We start from the raw sequence: 20,239 nt of genomic DNA on the forward strand, positions 1-20,239 counted from the left end.
TGTATTTGGCTTTCTTAATTGAATATAATATATAATTCATGGTTTATATTGATAGTAGGTAGAATTATGGTCTTTCTGAAGATATCTGGCTACTTCTTCTCCATGAAAACCATTATATTTTCTACAGAGGTACTATGTGGCTGGGAACATTGCCTCTTACTAAGAATGAAAACAACAAACTCCTCTAGAATTTCCAGACTGATACTTACTTATAACATAATTATTTTTAAAATGCAAAATGAGCTATGTATTGACTTGAAAGTGGAACTAAAGCAGACATTCCAATCTTGTATTCAGTGGAGGCCACATGACTCTAGAAATTGCCTAGATTGCAACTGTTTTTAAAAAATAATTGAACACTAGATATTTAGTATAAACTTCCAGATCTGTCCTTGCAATCCTGAGGATATCATTTAGATTCTTCTGGTCAGTCCTATAGACGATGAGCTTGGTTTTAGTCCAGGCTCTCTCATAACTATCATCTGAAATATTCTGTTATAATGAACGAGTATTGACTTATAAATAACCTCACCAAAAAACTAATATACCATGCATATCATATTGGCCAATGATACTTATGTGGTCTCATGGAGATTTGAGATCATTTTGGCCTATGAAGATACATCCATCTAAGGTTGCTTTGGCTCTTCTCTGTTCTGAAGGACCCCTAGGAGATCCAGGGCAGTTTGGGGATATCTCCTGGCAGGCTTAAACTAGGTTCTGTGATTTCTGGATAATCTTCAAGTCCTCTTACAAATCAGACCCAATACTATGAGTCATTCTAGGATAGCCTAGACTCTTATGAACTTGAGGGAATCTTTGGGGCCAACTTCCATCATTACGCTAAAAGACTAATGTCAGAATTTGGTATTTTGTCAACAGCTAAGTCAAGAAGATTTCTCTGATTTGATATGGGCTGAGGAAGAGCAAAATGATGAAAAAATGCAAAAAAAAATTACTGGTATGAAAGTGGAAAAGAAGACAATATGTTTTCTGTTATTATTATATAGTTCTGTCCAATGTTATATTCTAGCCATCCTTTTACATTTCATGCCTATAAGGATGAAGTAGGTTTGGCATCACTTAACTAAGGACAATCCATAAGACATCATCAGAGAGTCTGAACTTGAAACCACTAAGAAAGGTCAAAAGGTAGAGGCTTCAATGTCTTCATCAGATAACAATATTAATTCCAAAACTGTCCTGACATTTGATATTCCATAAAAGGCAGTGGTACACATACACACAAGCTTATATGGTATAGAACACACATATGCACAAAATGGTGCTGAGAAGGAGGTTCAGGAATCTCTTCGTCTCTATTCGTCTATGATGGGACTCAATTACACTTTTAATAAATAAGTACAATACATCAAACATTCACAGTTCTAATAATCTGAATCTTAATATTTTAATTTCATGTTAAATATTATAATATACTCTGATTAAATATTTTAGCGATTTGAGAAGCTTTTCACGTTTAATTTTATTTGCTCTACAACTTTTTAACATTTATTTATTTACTTATTTATTTTAACATCTTTATTGGAGTATAATTGCTTTACAATGGCGTGTTAGTTTCCACTTTATAACAAAGTGAATCAGCTATACATATACATATATCCCCATATCTCCTCCCTCTTGTGTCTGCCTCCCACCCTCCCTATCCCACACCTCTAGGTGGTCACAAAGCACCGAGCTGACCTCCCTTGTGCCATGAGGCTGCTTCCCACTAGCTATCTGTTTAACATTTGGTAGTGTATATATGTCCATGCCACTCTCCCATTTCATACCAGTTTACACTTCCCCCCACCCTGTGACCTCAAGGCCATTCTCTACGTCTGTGTATTTATTCCTATCCTGCCCCAGGTTCTTCAGAATATTTTTTTTTTTTTAGATTCCATATATATGTGTTAACATATGGTATTTGTTTTTCTCTTTCTGACTTACTTCACTCTGTATGACAGACTCCAGGTCCATCCACCTCACTACAAATAACTCAATTTCGTTTCTTTTTATGGCTGAGTAATATTCCATTGTATATATGTGCCACATCTTCTTTATCCATTCATCTGTTGATGGACACTTAGGATGCTTCCATGTCCTGGTTATTGTAAATAGAGCTGCAATGAACACTGTCGTACATGACTCTTTTGGAATTATGGTTTTCTCAGGATATATGCCCTGTAGTGGCATTGCTGGGTCCTATGGTAGTTCTATTTTTAGTTTTTTAAGGAACCTCCATATTGTTCTCTATACTGGTTGTATCAATTTACATTCCCACCAACAGTGTAAGAGGGTTCCCTTTTCCCCACACCCTCTCCAGCATTTATTGTCCATAGATTTTTTGATGAGGCCATTCTGACTGGTGTAAGGTGATACCTCATTGTAGTTTTAGTTTGCTTTTCTCTAATGATTAGTGATGTTGAGCATCCTTTCATGTGTTTGCTGGCAATCTGTATATCTTCTTTGGAGAAATGTCTATTTAGGTCTTCTGCCCATTTTTGGATACAGTTGTTTGTTTTTTGGATATAGAGCTGCATGAGCTGTTTCTAAATTTTGGAGATTAGTCCTTTGTCAGTTGCTTCATTTGCAAATATTTTCTCCCATTATGAGGGTTGTCTTTTCATCTTCTTCATGGTTTCCTTTGCTGTGCAAAAGCTTTTAAGTTTCATGAGGTCCCATTTGTTTATTTTTGTTTTTATTTCTATTTCTCTAGGAGGTGGGTCAAAAAGGATTTTGCTGTGATTTATGTCATAGAGTGTTCTGCCTAAATTTTCCTCTAAGAGTTTGACAGTGTCTGGCCTTACATTTAGGTCTTTCATCCATTTTGAGTTTACTTTTGTGTATGGTGTTACAGAGTATTCCAATTTCATTCTTTTAAATGTAGCTGTCCAGTTTTCCCAGCACCACTTATTGAAGAGGCTGTCCTTTCTCCACAGTATGTTCTGGCCTCCCTTGTCATAAATTAGATGACAATATGCGTGGGTTTATCTCTAGGCATTCTATCCTGTACCATTGATCTATATTTCTGTTTTTGTGCCAGTACCATACTGTCTTGATTACTGTAGCTTTGTGGTATAGTTTGAAGTCGGGGAGCCTGATTCTTCTAACTCCGTTTTTCTTTCTCAAGGTTGCTTTGGCTATTCGGGGTCTTTTGTGTTTCCATACGAATTGTAAAATTTTTTGTTCTAACTCTGTGAAGAATACCATTGGTAGTTGGACAGGGATTGCCTTGAATCTGTAGATTGCTTTGGGTAGTATAATCATTTTCAAAATGTTGATTCTTCCAATCCAAGAACATGGTATATCTCTCCATCTGTTGGTATCATCTTTAATTTCTTTCATCAGTGTCTTATAGTTCTCTGCATACAGGTCTTTGGTCTCCTTAGGTAGGTTTATTCTTAGATATTTTATTCTATTAGTTGCAGTGGTAAATGGGAGTGTTTCCTTCATATCTGTTTCAGATTTTTCATCATTAGTGTACAGGAATGCAAAACATTTCTGTGCATTAATTTTGTTTGCTGCTAGTTTACCAAATTCCTTGATTAGTTCTAGAAGTTTTCTGTTGGCATCTTTAGGATTCTCTATGTATAGTATCATGTCATCTGCAAACAGTGACAGCTTTACTTCTTCTTTTCTGATTTGGATTCCTTTTATTTCTTCTTCTTCTCTGATTGCTGTGGCTAAAACTTCCAAAATGATGTTGAATAATAGTGGTGAGAGTGGACAACCTTGTCTTGTTCCTGATCTTACAGGAAATTGTTTCAGTTTTTCACCATTGAGAATGATGTTGACAGTGGGTTTGTTATTTATGGCCTTTATTATATTGAGTTAACTTTCCTCTATGCCTACTTTCTGGAGGGTTTTTATCATAAATGGGTGTTGAATTTTGTTGAAAGCTTTTTCTGCATCTATTGAGATGATCATCTGGTTTTTCTCCTTCAAGTTGTTAATATGGTTTATCACACTAATTGATTTGAGTATATTGAAGAATCCTTGCATTCCTGGGATAAACCCCACTTGATCATGGTGTATTATCGTTTTAATGTGCTTTTGGATTCTGTTTGCTAGTAGTTTGTTGAGGATTTTTGCATCTATGTTCATCAGAGATATTGGTCTGTAGTTTTATTTCTTTGTGGCATCTTTGTCTGGTTTTGGTATCAGGGTGATGGTGACCTCATTGAATGAGTTTGGGAGTGTTTCTCCCTTTGCTATATTTTGGAAGAGTTTGAGAAGAATAGGTGTTAGCTCTTCTCTAAATGTTTGACAGAATTCACCTGACAAGCCATCTGATCCTGGGCTTTTGTTTCTTGGAAGATTTTTAATCATAGTCTCAATTTCAGTGCTTGTGATTGGTCTGTTTTTATTTTCTATTTCTTCCTGGTTCAATCTCAGGAGGTTGTGCTTTTCTAAGAATTTGTCCATTTCTTCCAGGTTGTCCATTTTATTGGCATATCGTTGCTTGTAGTAATCTCTCATGATCCTTTGTATTTCTGCAGTGTCAGTTGTTACTTCTCCTTTTTCATTTCTAATTCTGTATGAATTTGAGTCTTTTCCCTTTTTTCTTGATGAATCTGGCTAATGGTTTATCAATTTTGTTTATCTTCTCAAAGAACCAGTTTTCAGTTTTATTGATCTTTGCTATCATTTCCTTCATTTATTTCTGATCTGATCTTTATGATTTCTTTCCTTCTAACTTTGGGGTTTTTTTGCTCTTCTTTCTCTAATTGCTTAAGTGTAAGGTTAGGTTGTTTATTTGAGATGTTTTCTGTTTCTTGAAGTAGGACTGTATTACTATAAACCTCCCTTTTAGAACTACTTTTGCTGCGTCCCATAGGCTTTGGGTCATCATGTTTTCATTGTCATTTGCTTCTACGTATTTTTTGATTTCCTCTTTGATTTCTTCAGTGATCTCTTCATTAGTAAGTAGTGTATTGTTTAGCCCCCATGTGTTTGTATTTATTACAGATTTTTTCCTGTAATTGACATCTAGTCTCACAGTGTTGTGGTCGGAAAAGATATGTGATACGATTTCAGTTTTCTTATATTTACCAAGGCTTGCTTTGTGATCCAAGATATGATCTATCCTGGAGAATGTTCCATAAGTACTTGAGAAGAAAGTGTATTCTGTTGTTTTTGGATGGAATGTCCTATAAATATCAATTAAGTCCATCTTGTTTAATGTATCATTTAAAGCTTGTTTTTCCTTATTTATTTTCATTTTGGATGATCCGTCCATTGGTGAAAATGGGGTGTTCAAGTCCCCTAATATGATTATGTTACTGTCAGTTTCCCCTTTTGATGGCTGTTAGCATTTGCCTTATGTACTGAGGTGCTCATATTTTGGGTGCATAAGTATTTACAATTGTTATATCTTCTTCTTGGATTGATCCCTTGATCATTATGTAGTGTCCTCCTTTGTCTTTTGTAATAGTCTTTATTTTAAAGTCTATTTTGTCTCATATGAGAATTGCTCCTCCAGCTTTCTTTTGATTTCCAGTTGCATGGAATACCTTTTTCCATCCCCTCACTTTCAGTCTGTACGTGTCCCTAGGTCTGAAGTGGGTCTCTTGTAGACAGCATATATACAGGTCTTGTTTTTGTATCCATTCAGCCAGTCTGAATCTTTTGGTTGGAGAATTTAATCCATTCACATTTAAGGTAGTTATCAATATGTATGTTCCTATTACAATTTTCTTAATTATTTTGCATTTCTTATTGTAGGTCTTTTCCTTCTCTTGTGTTTCCAGCCTAGAAAAGTTCCTTTAGCATTTGTTGTAAAGCTGGTTTGGTGGTGCTACATTCTCTTAGCTTTTCTTGTCTGTAAAGGTTTTAATTTCTCTGTCGTAACTGAATGAGATCCTTGCTGGGTAGAGTAATCTTGGCTGTAGGTTTTTTCCTTTCATCACATTAAATATGTCCTGCCACTCCCTTCTGGCTTGCAGAGTTTCTGCTGAAAGATCAGCTGTTAACCTTATGGGGATTCCCTTGTATGTATTTTGTTGTTTTTCCCTTGCTGCTTTTAATGTTTTCTTTGTATTTAATTTTTGATAGTTTGATTAATATGTGTTTTGGCATGTTTCTCCTTGGATTTATCCTGTATGGGACTCTCTGCACTTCCTGGACTTGAGTGACTATTTTCTTTCCCATATTGTGGAAGTTTTCAACTATAATTTCTTCAAATATTTTCTCAGTCCCTTTCTGTTTCTCTTCTTCTGCGACCTCTATAATTCGAATGTTGTTGCATTTAATGTTGTCCCAGAGGTCTCTGAGACTCTCCTCAATTCTTTTCATTCTTTTATCTTTATTCTGCTCTGCAGTAGTTATTTCCACTATTTTATCTTCCAGTTCACTTATCCATTCTTCTGCTTCAGTTATTCTGCTATTGATTCCTTCTAGAGAATTTTTAATTCATTTATTGTGTTGTTCATCATTGTTTGTTTGCTCTTTAGCTCTTCTAGTTCCTTGTTAAACGTTTCTTGTATTTTCTCCATTCTATTTCCAAGATTCTGGATCATCTTTACTATCATTACTCTGAATTCTTTTTCAGGTAGACTGTCTATTTCCTCTTCTTTTTTTTGGTCTGGTGTGTTTTTACCTTGCTCCTTCATCTGCTGTGTGTTTCTCTGTCTTCTCATTTTGCCTAACTTACTGTGTTTGGGGTCTCCTTTTCACAGGCTGCAGGTTCATATTTCCCGTTATTTTTGGTGTCTGCCCCCATTGCCTAAGGTTGCTTCACTGTGTTGTGTAGGCTTCCTGGTGGAGGGGCTAGGGCCTCTGTTTTGTTGGATGAGGCTGCATCTTGTCTTTCTGGTGGGCAGGTCTGTGTCCAGTGGTTTGTTTTGGGGTGTCTGAGACCTTATTATGATTTAAGGCAGACTCTCTGCTAATGGGTGGGGTTGTGTTCCTGTCTTGCTAGTTGTTTGGCATATGGGGTCCAGCACCATAGCTTGCTGGTTGTTGAGTGGAGTTGGGTCTTCGCATTTAGATGGAGATCTCTGGGAGAACTTTCACTGTTTGATATTATGCGGAGCCGGGAGGTCTCTTGTGGACCAATGTCCTGAACTTTATTCAGGTATTTCAGAGTTGCAGCGTACATCAAGTTGATTGTGGAGATTTAATTCACTGCTCCTGAGGCTGCACAGAGAAATTTCCCTTTCTCTTCTTTGTTCGCACAGCTCCTGGGGTTCAGCTTTGGATTTGACCCTGCCTCTGCGTGTAGCTCGCCTGAGGGCAACTGTTCTTCGCTCAGACAGGACCGGGTTAATGTACCAGCTGATTATGGGGCTCTGGCTCACTCAGGCAAGGGGGAGGGAGGGGTATGGAATGCAGGGTGAGCCTGCAGTGGCAGAGGCTGATATGACATTGCAACAGCCTGAGGCACACTGTATGTTCTCCCAGGGAAGTTGTCCCTGTATCACAGGACCCTGGCAGGGGTGGGCTGTACAGGCTCCCAGGAGGGGAGATGTGGATAGTGACCTATGCTTGCACACAGGCTTCTTGGTGGCTGCAGCAGCAGCGTTAGTGTTTCATGCCTGTCTCTGTGGTCCGCGCTGATAGCCACGGTTCACGACCGTCTCTGGAGCTCATTTAGGCGGTGCTCTGAATCCCCTCTCCTCGCGCACCCCAAAACAATGGTGTCTTGTTTCTTAGGCAGTTCCAGACTTTTCCCCAGACTCCCTCCCGGCTAGCCGTGGCGCACTAGCCCCCTTCAGACTGTGTTCACACAGCCAACCCCAGTCCTCTCCCTCGGATCTGGCCTCCAAAACCCAAGCCTCAGCTCCCAGCTCCCACCCATACCAGCGGGTGAGCAGACAAGCCTCTCAGGCTGGTGAGTGCTGGTCGGCACTGATCCTCTGTGGAGGAATCTCTCTCCTTTGCCCTCTGCACCCCTGTTGCTGCACTCTCCTCTGTGGGTCTGAAGCTTCCCCCTCCGCCCACCCCTACCTCCACCAGTGAAGGGGCTTCCTAGTGTGTGGAAACTTTTCCTCCTTCACAAATCCCTCCCAGAGGGGCAGGTCCCATCCCTATTCTTTTGTCTCTCTTTTTTCTTTTTTCTTCTGCCCTACCCAGGTATGTGGGGAGTTTCTTGCCTTTTGGGAGGTATGAGGTCTTCTGCCAGAGTTCAGTAAGTGTTCTATAGGAGTTGCTCCACATGTAGATGTATTTCTGATGTATTTGTGGGGAGGAAGGTGATCTCCACGTCTTACTCCTCTGCCACCTTGAAGGTCTCCCTCAGGTCTAACCCTTTTTTAAAACTCCAAGAGCAGTAATAAAATACAAACCCTGACCAGCCCTCTTCTGGGGCAGCACAACTATGTTTTCTCAAGTAGGCCTAAAACTGATCTTCGTATTTACAATATTAAGAGTCAGAGACTTCAAAGCAGTGAGTTTTCCATATTGCCAACTCTTTGCCCCTGTCTATAGTCTTCTCCTTCTGGTTCCTGCTCTCTCTTTGTGTGGCTTTATGCACATGCTCACATCCATGCAGAGGGAATAGGGGAGAAGGTGCAGTGGGAGACATGGGAAGGTGGTAAGAATGTGAAAGAGGAAACAGAAATATTACGTGCTCCTAAAGCACAGGTTCTTACAAGCAGGGGTTCTTGTAGTAAAGGGAGTCTCCTTACTGTCATCTAAAAAGTCTTCCTCATCATCCTCCTTTCTCAGTCTCCTCTTGGTCTCCTCATCATAAATGAGACCCAGCAGGTTGGCTGGGCTCTCACTTTCCCCATGGCACAGCTCATTCAACCGGACGCCAATTGCCTACCATGAAGAGAAGAAGAATGAAACAGCATGAGATACATCAGACTGTAAAATAGGCTCTCACATGACAGAGGTCACCAGCAACCGATCAATGGGAATGATTTTCAGCATAAGCCTCCTCTGTCTGCCACAGTGTTGTTACCACCATGTTTCATTTCCCAATGTGGGAACCCAGAGAGGGAAGGCACTGATGCTATCTCTAAGGTCACTGTGTCTAAAGACTTTTAGGAAATGGAATGGCATTTTTTATTCTCATACAAAACATTTTCTGAAAATATTTCTATTTCCTCAAAGGTCATCTATTTTATAGGTTTCACATAAGGGAGTATGCGGTTGATTTTGTTGTTGTTGTTTGTCAGGTTTTTTTGTTTGTTTTGTTTTGCAGTTGTTTCTAATGAAGGAGTTTGCTGCAGTAAAAAATAAGAAGTCACAGTTCTTCAGACTGTTTCTGATTATGCTATTTTATGATAAAGGCACTATCATGCTAATGAGCTTGGAGATTGGCATGAATTCTGGAACTGCAATTTTATTTGTATCTGTCATCATATGTGCAATCAATGACTTTCTTATAGACTTTGTTCCCCCCTCCATGATACACTATGAATGAGAAAGAAATATTATTCTTTTGATAGTGTACCCAACATCAACATTAGAAATATGATTTTTAGTAAGTCAGCACATGGGCAATACTGGCTCTTACAAGGTATTCATAAAACCAGTACTTACTATCTGTTCTTCTGAATCATCATGTACTATTGTCTGATTTACCAAAAGGAATTTTCCAAATGAAAAGACAAAATATGCTACCTCTATCTAATTCCTTTTACATTCCAATGACAAATTGTATGCAACAAAAGAGGAGATGCATGCTTAAGAAAGAGAGTCAAAAAGCTAAAATGAACACTGAACATAGAATTTGACAGTTTGGTTACTCTGTGCATTAATACGAACAAAATTCCAGCTACTTTTCTTTTTTCTTCCCATATTACCCTTTTCAAATATTTAGAAAAGTTACTACATTCTGGGCATGCAAGAGATTAGATTCACTACTGGAAACTGACAAAGATATGTCCAGAACACTTTAAATAAAAACACAAGTTGTTTGAACGTCTTGGCTATCTGAAAACAAAGGGGTCTGCTTAAACTCTGGAATTAAGTGGGGAGTAACAAAAAGGAGAAAGAAAGCAGTGTAGAAAAATATCACAGCATCCTAAAATTTTAGCTCCTAACCTGAGAAGTTTTAAGCAAACAAAACAAAACATAAAAGCAAAAACCACCACCTCAACAAAAAGCCTTGTCCTGATGCTACTCTTTTGGAAATCCTCTCTAAGGAAGGAGATGTGGAATTATGAGTCTGGAGTGGAGCCAGCAGATTTAATAATGAGATTCACAGGGGAAAAAAAAATCTACATCGATCCTCCCAGGATGCTGAAACCAAGCAATTTAAGTTAAACCCACAGTTCATAAAGCTTAAAAGGTTGCTCAAAAAATGAACTTGTCTGGGATAATACTAAATACCTAAATAATAATTTAGAGCTCTCTGTCTCTTCTAAGACCAGAAAAGTGCCTTGGGAACATGTTTATTCCTTTTTCATTCATCAAATATTTATTAGGTGAGGTAATTTGTTACGTATTAAGTAAAAATAAAGTTGAATAAATTGTTATAGTACATCAGTATCTTTGTTTAATGTGCCCTAGTAGATTATAAACCTTCATAAAGAAGGATCATTGTTTGGCACTTAGGAAAGTTAGGTTGAAAGACTTGCTCTAGGTTGCTCAGCAACCTTGAACTTGGAGTCAAATAGGGTATCTGACTCTGTGTCTTGCTCTTTACTTCATGGAGCTTACAGTCTATTGGGGTGGTAATAACATACCAAAAAAGCAGTCATGTAAAAGACTGAAAGCACTTTATTTATTGGAATATGGAGAAATCAGATTCATCTCAGAGGATCATACAAAGTTTCATTCCCGTAGATTCTGAAGAATTGCTGTGTAGGCTAATGGGGAAGGGGAAAAGTGGATATTCCGGATGGAGAGTTTCAAAAGATCCATATTCAGGGAAATGCACTGACATGTTCAGAGACTGACAAATAAGCCAATTGGTTGAAGCACAATTCTGTGAGAGGAAATAATGTGCCTGAGGGCTTGGAAAGGTAGATTGTGACTAGATCCTACAGTTCATGAAGGTGGACTTCATTTTGCATTCTGAAGAAGGATGAAAGGTACTTTCTGAGTGGGGGAGAACCTTATCACTCATTCGAGGAACACTGTGATAGCTGCCTAACAATGCACAGAAAAATCATATACCCTGCTTGCAAGAATTAATATAATAACATTATTATTGAACACCTCTTAGATGCAGAGCATTGAGATAAATGTTCTTTAGATACATTAGCTCATTTGCCTTGATCATCCATAATCTTGGTGTGATTTGAACAAAGGTTGTGGCGAGAGCAGCAATGCCAGGCTAAGCAATTTGGGTTTTATCCCAAGGGAAAAGGAGGGCCACTGAAGCACTATAATGTGATTTGCATTTTAGCCTAATCACTCTGACAGCAGTTTGAAGAATGAATTGGAGGGAGCAAGTCTGGAGGCTGAAAGATAAGTACGAATGTTCTGCTTTTAGATGAGCTACGCCAAAGGGAGATGATTTTACTGGCAGTGTGTAGGATGGGTCAGATGAGGGGAGATTGTGGGAGGAGACTAAATAGGAAAATACTTTCGTCATATAGATGAGAAGTAATGAAGTTCTGACCTAAAAGGGCATCAGTGACATGGAAGAGGTGGAATCAATAAGAAAAGAAGGTTTGGAATATGTTCAAGGCTGTCATCTTAGATGATGGTGGTACTATCAATAAGAATAGAAAATTCAAGAAGGGTTGCAGATGGGGGTGTGTTTAAATGGAGAGAAGGGTTTTATTTTGGTCAGACTGAGTTTCAGGACATTGAGTGAATGCCTCCAAAGTACAGTTGGTGATGCCGGTCGCGGATCCAAAGAGTGCTATGGATAGAGAAGTGTGTGCCCCTGGCATACAGCTAACAGTTGAAAATACAGGAATAAATGTAATCCTGGTGCAGAATATACAGGAAGAAATTATAAGAGATGCTGAGAATGTTTACATTTATAGGAAGGAAAGAGGCAGAGGACCAGGAAAAGAGACAGAAGAGATAATAATGTCTAACTTTGTCGATTTACTGGGAAGATTAAATGAATTACACTTATTTTCCCCTGAAATGTTCTGTTCAGTGCCTGGTACATAACGGATACTCAGTAAACTGTCTCCCAAACAAATGAAGAAACATAAACACAAAACTTCTTCACTTCACTCAGCCTAATTTTTATAGAAGAAAATCAAAAGCTCACGTCTCCCCATTGGTAGAAGAGCTTGGCAGCGTTCCACTGCAGCTTCTGGTTCCGCTTGTTGCCCACAATGGGAGACCGTCCCCTGGAAAGGCCTTTCTTGGTGATATTCACATGATGCCCTTTCATCCACTCTGGCCAGTTGCCACGGTTGCAGCGGTAAACAAAACGGGCACATTCCAGGAACAGCGCTGCTCTGGCTACTACAGGCGCTTCCTGAGTAGGGTTGTTAAGGAAAGAGTAATGTAGGATTAACAAACAATGAAGTTGAACTTAAATTGAATGACTATGTACTCTTAGTTTATTTTCGTCTCCGTATTTTGACTTAGTTTAGCCATATTTCCCAGGGTAGTGTTAGCATGGTTACAATAGTAGTGGGAAATCTGGGAAATGAATCCATGAAGGCAAATTTGGGTATTGAAAAATTAGACATTTTAAGTAGGTTTCTGAGTTTAGTTTTCTCCTTTTGGAGAATATCCAGTAATTTCATGACTCTTTGCATATTTCAGAGACAGCTGGGATTTAAGTGTGAAATAATTTTTAATCAGAAAGTTTTAAATATGATGCTTTTTTTAAACCTAAAATTAACATGATGCAAACACGTATTCAATTTCTAGAACTAGTCGTATGTTAACCAAGGGTGTCAGTAGGGATTTTGTTATGTAGGACCATCCACAAGCTCCAAGCAAGTGCAGCTGCTCCCTCGTTTTGGCTAGTAAGAAAAGGAAGAGCTTACTACATTAGGCTGAGCTGTGAGAGAAAACAGAGAATAAAATGGGGCCTGAAATGGAAAACAGACAAACAAACAAATAAATAAATAAATTAGATTGAGTTAGTCTCTTTCCCCAGTTTTTCATAAACAGACCAAATTCTGCTCAAATAGGCATGGTTTCAATTGAAAATGTTTGACAAAGAGGAAACTGCTTAATTGATAAATGAAAAATAGAGCATTTGTTCAGGAAAATAAAAATATGGCTCCATCTTGTCAAGACATACTTGAAAAAAGAAAAGAAACAGCTTTTAGTTGATACCCAGAAACTGGTAAGAGTGAGATATCTACCGAATTTTTTATAAGCCAAAAAAAAAAAAAAAGATAATAATAAGGGAAGGAGTGTGAAGTTTCCCATAGGTCAATAGGTCACAAAAAGTACATACATCAAAAATTCATTCGTGCCAGTTAAAAAAATATACATCACAATATTAGCTATCACCTCAGTTACCTAATAACCATAGGTTGCTTAGTAAGCACATTTTCAAATGGAAACCGTTTTCATCATTCAAGCAATAGCATTCTTAACAATCCATCGATCCATAACGTTAAAATAGGGGCTAATATACAGAGAATATCAATATGTGCCAATAAGTTTTTATAAATTGTAATTATCATAACAACCCTGTGAAACAATATCTTCATTTTAATATTTTTTTAAAATGAGATATAATTTTTCCACTATTATATAGCTGGGAAGAAATCGACACAGGATTCAATCTCAGGTCTCTCTCATGCCCAGATCTGTACTAGTTCCTCTTTGGTATCTACATTGTCTTAATTTATACTCATATAAGCCTTGGGAAAAGATGATTTCTAGAATGCATGTAGAAAGTCACTGTTTACAAATGGGACAATTGGGACTTCCCTGGCGGCCCAGTAGTTAAGGCTCCGCGCTCCCAATGTAGTGGGTGCAGGTTCGATCCCTGGTTGCAAACTAAGATCCCACAGGCCGTGCGGCACAGCCAAAAAATTAAAACAAAAGAGACAATAATGTCATATAATGTTATTTACTAAAACACAAATGTATAATCACATCATTTTCCCTTTTAAAATATATTATAGGTTCAATCTACCTCAGTCATCAATGAATAAAGATAACTGACATTCGTTATTTGGTTCACCTCTCTATCCCCATCTCAAGTGCTCTGTGGTCCAATTATGTCAAACTGGTTAGTCTCCCAGATATGACATCTCATACGTTTCCATGTGTTGTTTCCATGACTTGCAGAGCCTTTAAGCCCCTTTTCCATGTGGCAAATTCCCACTTTAAGCTTCAGTTTAGTTACCTCCTCCAAGAAGCCTTCCTTAATCCCTTTGTTCTTCAGGCAGAGTTGGCTACTTCATACTGTGGAGTACCACACTATCTCAAATACCCTGGATGATTCAAGTAAGTTAGCCCATTAAGCATTTTCTCATTGTCTAAAACTTAAATGAAACCATCAAGAATTCTAATAAGAAATTTATTTATGTTGGGACTTAATTTTACAAAGCATATGTTGTATTGCCATGACAAAGTTAATCTATGTGAAAAAGCAAAATACAAGATAAACACAATGGTGAGACTCTATCATTAATAAAAGATGGACACTGATGATGAGAAACTATCATCAACTGCGTCGGTGCCAAGACTTGGCAGCAGGTCACAGGGACAGAAAGCCTTCAGATTGCAAAGGGTCAGATGACTTTCTGTATCAAACCTATCATTACTGTGGTGCCATAATATACCGACTAAATATCTATACTCTCTTCTTGTATTAAATATTCATTTTACTAAACATCTCAGATATGCTAATCTGCATCTGGAAAAGGCTGGAACATCCATCTCTAAAAACGAATGCCAGTCTGGAGGGCAAGGCGAGTGATGCAAATTTATTTTTAGCCTGTCACATTTTGACACATTTCCAATAAAAAACAATGGGATTCATTGCTTTATTTTGGGAAGACAGAAACAACACTGCTGGAATAGCATTATGTTATGAACCCTGGCTCCTTCATGATGAACAAGGGTAGAACTTAACCTAACTCAAATGTATGGGGCAGAGGTGGGGTTTTTTTTTTCTTTTAATTGCTCTTAACTATTAGATGGCACTGAGAGGACTAACGGAAGATGAATAAAAAACCCAAATTGTGCTATGTAAGGTTTCCTATGTCGATTGGCTTGCCTCCTTTAGAAAATATGTTTTTATTTGGTTAGGAAGCTCAAGGCGTTTTGAATGAAAAGAAATTTTAATTCTCTGCTCTGAAAAGCTTCTTATGATAAAACCCAGACATCATCAGTTATCGGCCCTAAGAAATCCTAATCTAAGTTGGGAAATAGAATTGAGATCATTATCAAAATAACTCCCATTAATTAACCATACAGCACAACATTAAAGGGAGGGTTGGTTATTATCTGATACATTTGATCCATGTAAGTTGGATCAAACCCAGTAACTTTTGGAAATGTCACTGCTCGAATTAAGGGATGATGACATAGCGTGACTTAAATATTGCCTTCTTATTATAAGCCTCATAAACCTGGTAGGTGCAAGCACACTTGGGATGGCACTGAGTACTACCAATTTCTGGGATATTGTAGTGTGTATGTTGCTGTACAGAAAACAGAGGATACTGCTGCGGTACAAAGCTAAGTACTCAACTATGAATCCTAGTAGAAGATACTTAGCAACACGTATCAACTTCACAGTGTGTGTGGAAGAGTATTCAAGGCAGTCTAGTGTGGGTGTGGCTATGGGGAATTATTTTCCTTATAAGTTCCTTTCAAAGTGTAAGTTAGAAAGTATTGATTTTAGGAGCAGGGTTATAGAATACCTTAGACAAAGGATTCTTCCTGGACTTAAAGGAAATTCAATTTTCCCTCTTTTGATGGAGCTTACCTCTTATGGCTCAGTGCAATCTGAAGAAGCAGCGAAAAATGGAGGCATGACAGAATGGATAGGGATGAATTCACATCACAGAGAAAGACAGCACAAATGGAGAAAAATGAATCAGAAGAATGCTGCATGGATGAAAAGAACCACAGAGTGTCAGAGGCATAGTTAAAAGTGAACATCTAAACAAAATTTGATACCATTGGTATACCAATTTTGCTGGTGGTCCTAAATGAAAAGTAGGCATATTTAAATTCTTTTTTATTAATATGTCTGCCAGATCACCTTTTTATGTTCCATAACACCACAGAGTGGCTTCAATTCCATTATGTCATAACTTCATAGTTCCCAGACAAGCAAGAATCAATTTTAACTAGGAAGATAAAATGTTAGGTTGAACCTTATGGAATTTCTAAGTTTGAAGGTCAAAAATAGTAGAATATCGTCAATTTCATATGGTTCAGTTTTATATAAGGTATTCTCTGCAATGGCTACAGAGCTGTCTAGTTAAAATTAGAAAATGTCATGCATTATGCAGCATGGATTTCTCTAACATTCTACAGCTAGAAAACTTCAAGCATCAAGCTAATTTTCCTTGACTTCCTTTGGCATTTTCCTGCGTTTTATAAGATCGTTATGTATATTGAATGTTTCCTTTATGAAAGTAACGAAGAGAACTAGAATACTAATTCAAACAGCTGTGCTTTATTTTGCCTGGGGACCTAGAAAATATTGTTACCAAGATATGATGGTTAATTGAAGGTTATAACTGCAATACATTCCTTTCCCTGAAGGACTGTATCTAAACTTATTATGTGAGAAGAAACACTGACTGATCCTGAAAACTCGTAACACAGGACAGGAACTAACTGGTTTTAAAAAGTGAATATTTTATGGTGGTCCCTGGGGAATTACATACTATTTGTATTGCCTTACAATAAAATATAAAGCTCTTGCTGGTGCAAGATACCTATTTATTTAAAAACACTGGGAATAAGCAGTTATTGTGGTTCTTCGTGTACACTGGAAACTCATTTGCTAGAGGGCATGTGCTTGTGACTCAGTATTTATTACTTAGCTTGTACTGAATTCTCTGCCTGACTGAGATCATTAAGCAACTGACAGGCTGTCTCTGTCCCTGCCCCTTTCTGCAGTAGCTGAGGGCAACAGAAATGATTCAGATGTCAGGCTAGAGGCAGGCGTTATTGTTTAGTACACAGTCTGGTGGGGTAGTCATTTTAACACTTACTCAGATCATGCTAATATCTTGGGTAAGTGTTTTAAAAACCAAATGAGGACTCCTGTTTCTGACAATATGATAGATTAGGTGTGAAGACAAATATCTTTTGGTTTAGACACCTAAAAATGCTAGATAAAATACCCCAATTTTTTTCACTTTGTTTTTGCTTTTGTTTCTAACATGAGATGATAGACCATTGGAGAGCAGAAATTACAAGAAAGTACAATTCTGGGGTGAAGGTAGGGAGAAAGGTGTGAACTAGTGTAGGAATATATGCCCCAAGGGTTTCTACTGACTATGGCAAGACCAGAGTATGGGTTTTCAATGGGCCACAAATTAAATGTCTGGGTCCAAAGTGGAGTGTGAGATCAGGCCATACACTCCTATATAAAGCCAATATCCCACGTGCGTGTCACTTTTACTGCATGAAAAATAAAATGATCTACCCCACAGAAATAAGCTTGCATGACTAGTCTTGGCTCTGGGTAGAAAAGGAAAAAAAGAAAAAGTCTTAAATGAGAACTTCTAATCAAAATTCCACATTTTCATATAAGTTTGGACTAGAACGGGCACTACTTTCATGCTCCTTGCACCCAAAAAGTAGTTAAAAAATGATCTTATACATGTAAAAGTATGAGATTAGATCACTCCCTAACACCATACACAAAAATAAGCTCAAAATGGATTAAAGACCTAAATATAAGGCCAGAAACTATCAAACTCTTAGAGGAAAACATAGGCAGAACACTCTATGACATAAATCACAGCAAAATCCTTTCTGACCCACCTCCTAGAGTAACGGAAATAAAAACAAAAATAAACAAATGGGACCTAATGCAACTTCAAAGCTTTTGCACAGCAAAGGAAACCATAAACAAGACGAAAAGACAACCCTCAGAATGGGAGAAAATATTTTCAAATGAAGCAACTGACAAAGGATTAATCTCCAAAATTTACAAGCAGCTCATGCAGCTCAATAACAAAAAAACAAACAACCCAATCCAAAAATGGGCAGAAGATGTAAATAGACATTTCTCCAAAGAAGATATACAGACTGCCAACAAACACATGAAAGAATGCTCAACATCATTAATCATTAGAGAAATGCAAATCAAAACTACAATGAGATATCATCTCACACCATTCAGAATGGCCATCATCAAAAAATCTAGAAACAATAAATGCTGGAGAGGGTGTGGAGAAAAGGGAACACTCTTGCACTGCTGGTGGGAATGTGAATTGGTTCAGCCACTATGGAGAACAGTATGGAGGTTCCTTAAAAAACTACAAATAGAACTACCATATGACCCAGCAATCCCACTACTGGGCATATTACCCTGAGAAAACCAAAATTCAAAAAGAGTCATGTACCAAAATGTTCATTGCAGCTCTATTTACAATAGCCCGGAGATGGAAACAACCTAAGTGCCCATCATCGGATGAATGGATAAAGAAGATGTGGCACATATATACAACGGAATATTACTCAGCCATAAAAAGAAACGAAATTGAGCTATTTGTAATGAGGTGGATAGACCTAGAGTCTGTCATACAGAGTGAAGTAAGTCAGAAAGAAAAAGACAAATACCGTATGCTAACACATATATATGGAATTTAAGAGGGAAAAAAATGTCATGAAGAACCTAGGGGTAAGACAGGAATAAAGACACAGACCTACTGGAGAACGGACTTGAGGATATGGGGAGGGGTAAGGGTGACCTGTGACAGGACAACAGAGAGTCATGGACATATACACACTAACAAACGTAAGGTAGATAGCTAGTGGGAAGCAGCCGCATGGCACAGGGATATTGGCTCGGTGCTTTGTGACCGCCTGGAGGGGTGGGATAGGGAGGGTGGGAGGGAGGGAGACGCAAGAGGGAAGAGATATGGGAACATATGTATATGTATAACTGATTCACTTTGTTATAAAGCAGAAACTAACACACCATTGTAAAGCAATTATACCCCCAATAAAGATGTTAAAAAAAAAAATGATCTTAGGTTGGTGATGTTTTGAGGTGCCTGAGGAAAAGAAATGGAAAGCCTCTCTGGAGGAATACTTTAAATTAGTGCTTCTCAAAGCTTCAAACTTGAGTATGCATAAGAGTCACTTGAGTATGCATAAGAGAATACGGTTAAAATAGATTCTTTGGGCCCACCCTCAGAGATTCTGATGCAGATGTTGCAGGGCCTGAAAATCTGCATTTCTAACATACTCACAGATATTGCTAAAACTGCTGGTCCACTGAATAACACTGCTTCTAACACAGGTCTTAAAGAATCAGCACAGATAAAGTTTCAAGGAGTTAAGCTTATTAAAAACATGTTTTAAAAAATTCACCATGAGTCAGAGTAGGAAGAAACAGCAAAGTGTAGAATCAGACCCTTTACAAAGACTGTGGCTATAGGAATCATAATGTATCAAACACATCTACAGATTAATGTGGGTATTGAAAGTAGAAGGAATTAGGTTATCAAAGTTGACCATGTAGTTTTAAAACAAGAAATAGGACTTTTACAAATAAAAAAATGTAGTACTTGAAATTTAAAACTCAATGGACAGATTCAAACAAAAATTAGATCAGTTTTTTTCACCTTCAGCATTATTGGCCATTTTGGCCAGATAATTCTTTTTTGTGAAGTGTGCACTATGTATTATGAGATGTTTATCAGAATCTTTATTAACTACCAGCTATATGCAAATAGCAATTCCCAAGTCATGACAACCAAAAATTCCTCCAAACATTGCCAAATGCCCCCTGGTGGGCAAAGTTACCCCTGGTTAAGAACCATGAAATTAGACACAGCTGAAAAAAGAAAAAGTGAAATGGAAGAGAATTAGGCAGAATACAGCATAGAAAGAGATGAAGAAATGAAAAATATGAAAGAAGTTGTCAAAAACAGAGGATAAACTGAGAAGCTCTATCATGCATCTTTTCAGTTTATAGAAGGAAAAATTAGAGAAAATGTGAAAGACACAATCTTTGAAGAAATAACAGTTGGAAAATTTCCAGAATAGACATAATATGCCAATTACATGATTCACAGACTTAATGAAATATGAAATACAGGCTAGAAACTTTTTAGTGAAAGTGCAAAAGATCAATAATAAAGAGAAGATCAACAATAAAAGCAACTGGGAGAAGGAATTGGGGGAGACACATTACCTATAAAAGAATGTCAATTAAGCCAGAAGAGAAGGGGATAATATCTTTGAAGTACAGAAA

General features: G+C 37.8%; 1 protein-coding gene across 11 annotated transcripts in view; it reads right to left on the minus strand.

The window, feature by feature from the left end:
• UNC80 (unc-80 homolog, NALCN channel complex subunit) overlaps positions 1 to 20,239 on the minus strand; it is a 243,086-nt gene that overhangs the window by 124,523 nt on the left and 98,324 nt on the right. For 6 of the 11 annotated variants that reach the window (XM_060301884.1, XM_060301883.1, XM_060301882.1 and 3 more), the window contains exons 23-24: positions 12,131 to 12,343; positions 8,595 to 8,766 (exon numbers count right to left, since the gene is read on the minus strand). In XM_060301884.1, the coding sequence (XP_060157867.1) occupies positions 8,595 to 8,766; positions 12,131 to 12,343 (385 nt within the window). The remainder of the gene's footprint in view (positions 1 to 8,594; positions 8,767 to 12,130; positions 12,344 to 20,239) is intronic. The other 5 variants (XM_030853253.2, XM_060301889.1, XM_060301888.1 and 2 more) reach the window with 1 other exon arrangement.

Source organism: Globicephala melas, chromosome 7, assembly GCF_963455315.2.
Source record: "Globicephala melas chromosome 7, mGloMel1.2, whole genome shotgun sequence".
Taxonomy (NCBI): Eukaryota; Metazoa; Chordata; class Mammalia; order Artiodactyla; family Delphinidae; genus Globicephala; species Globicephala melas.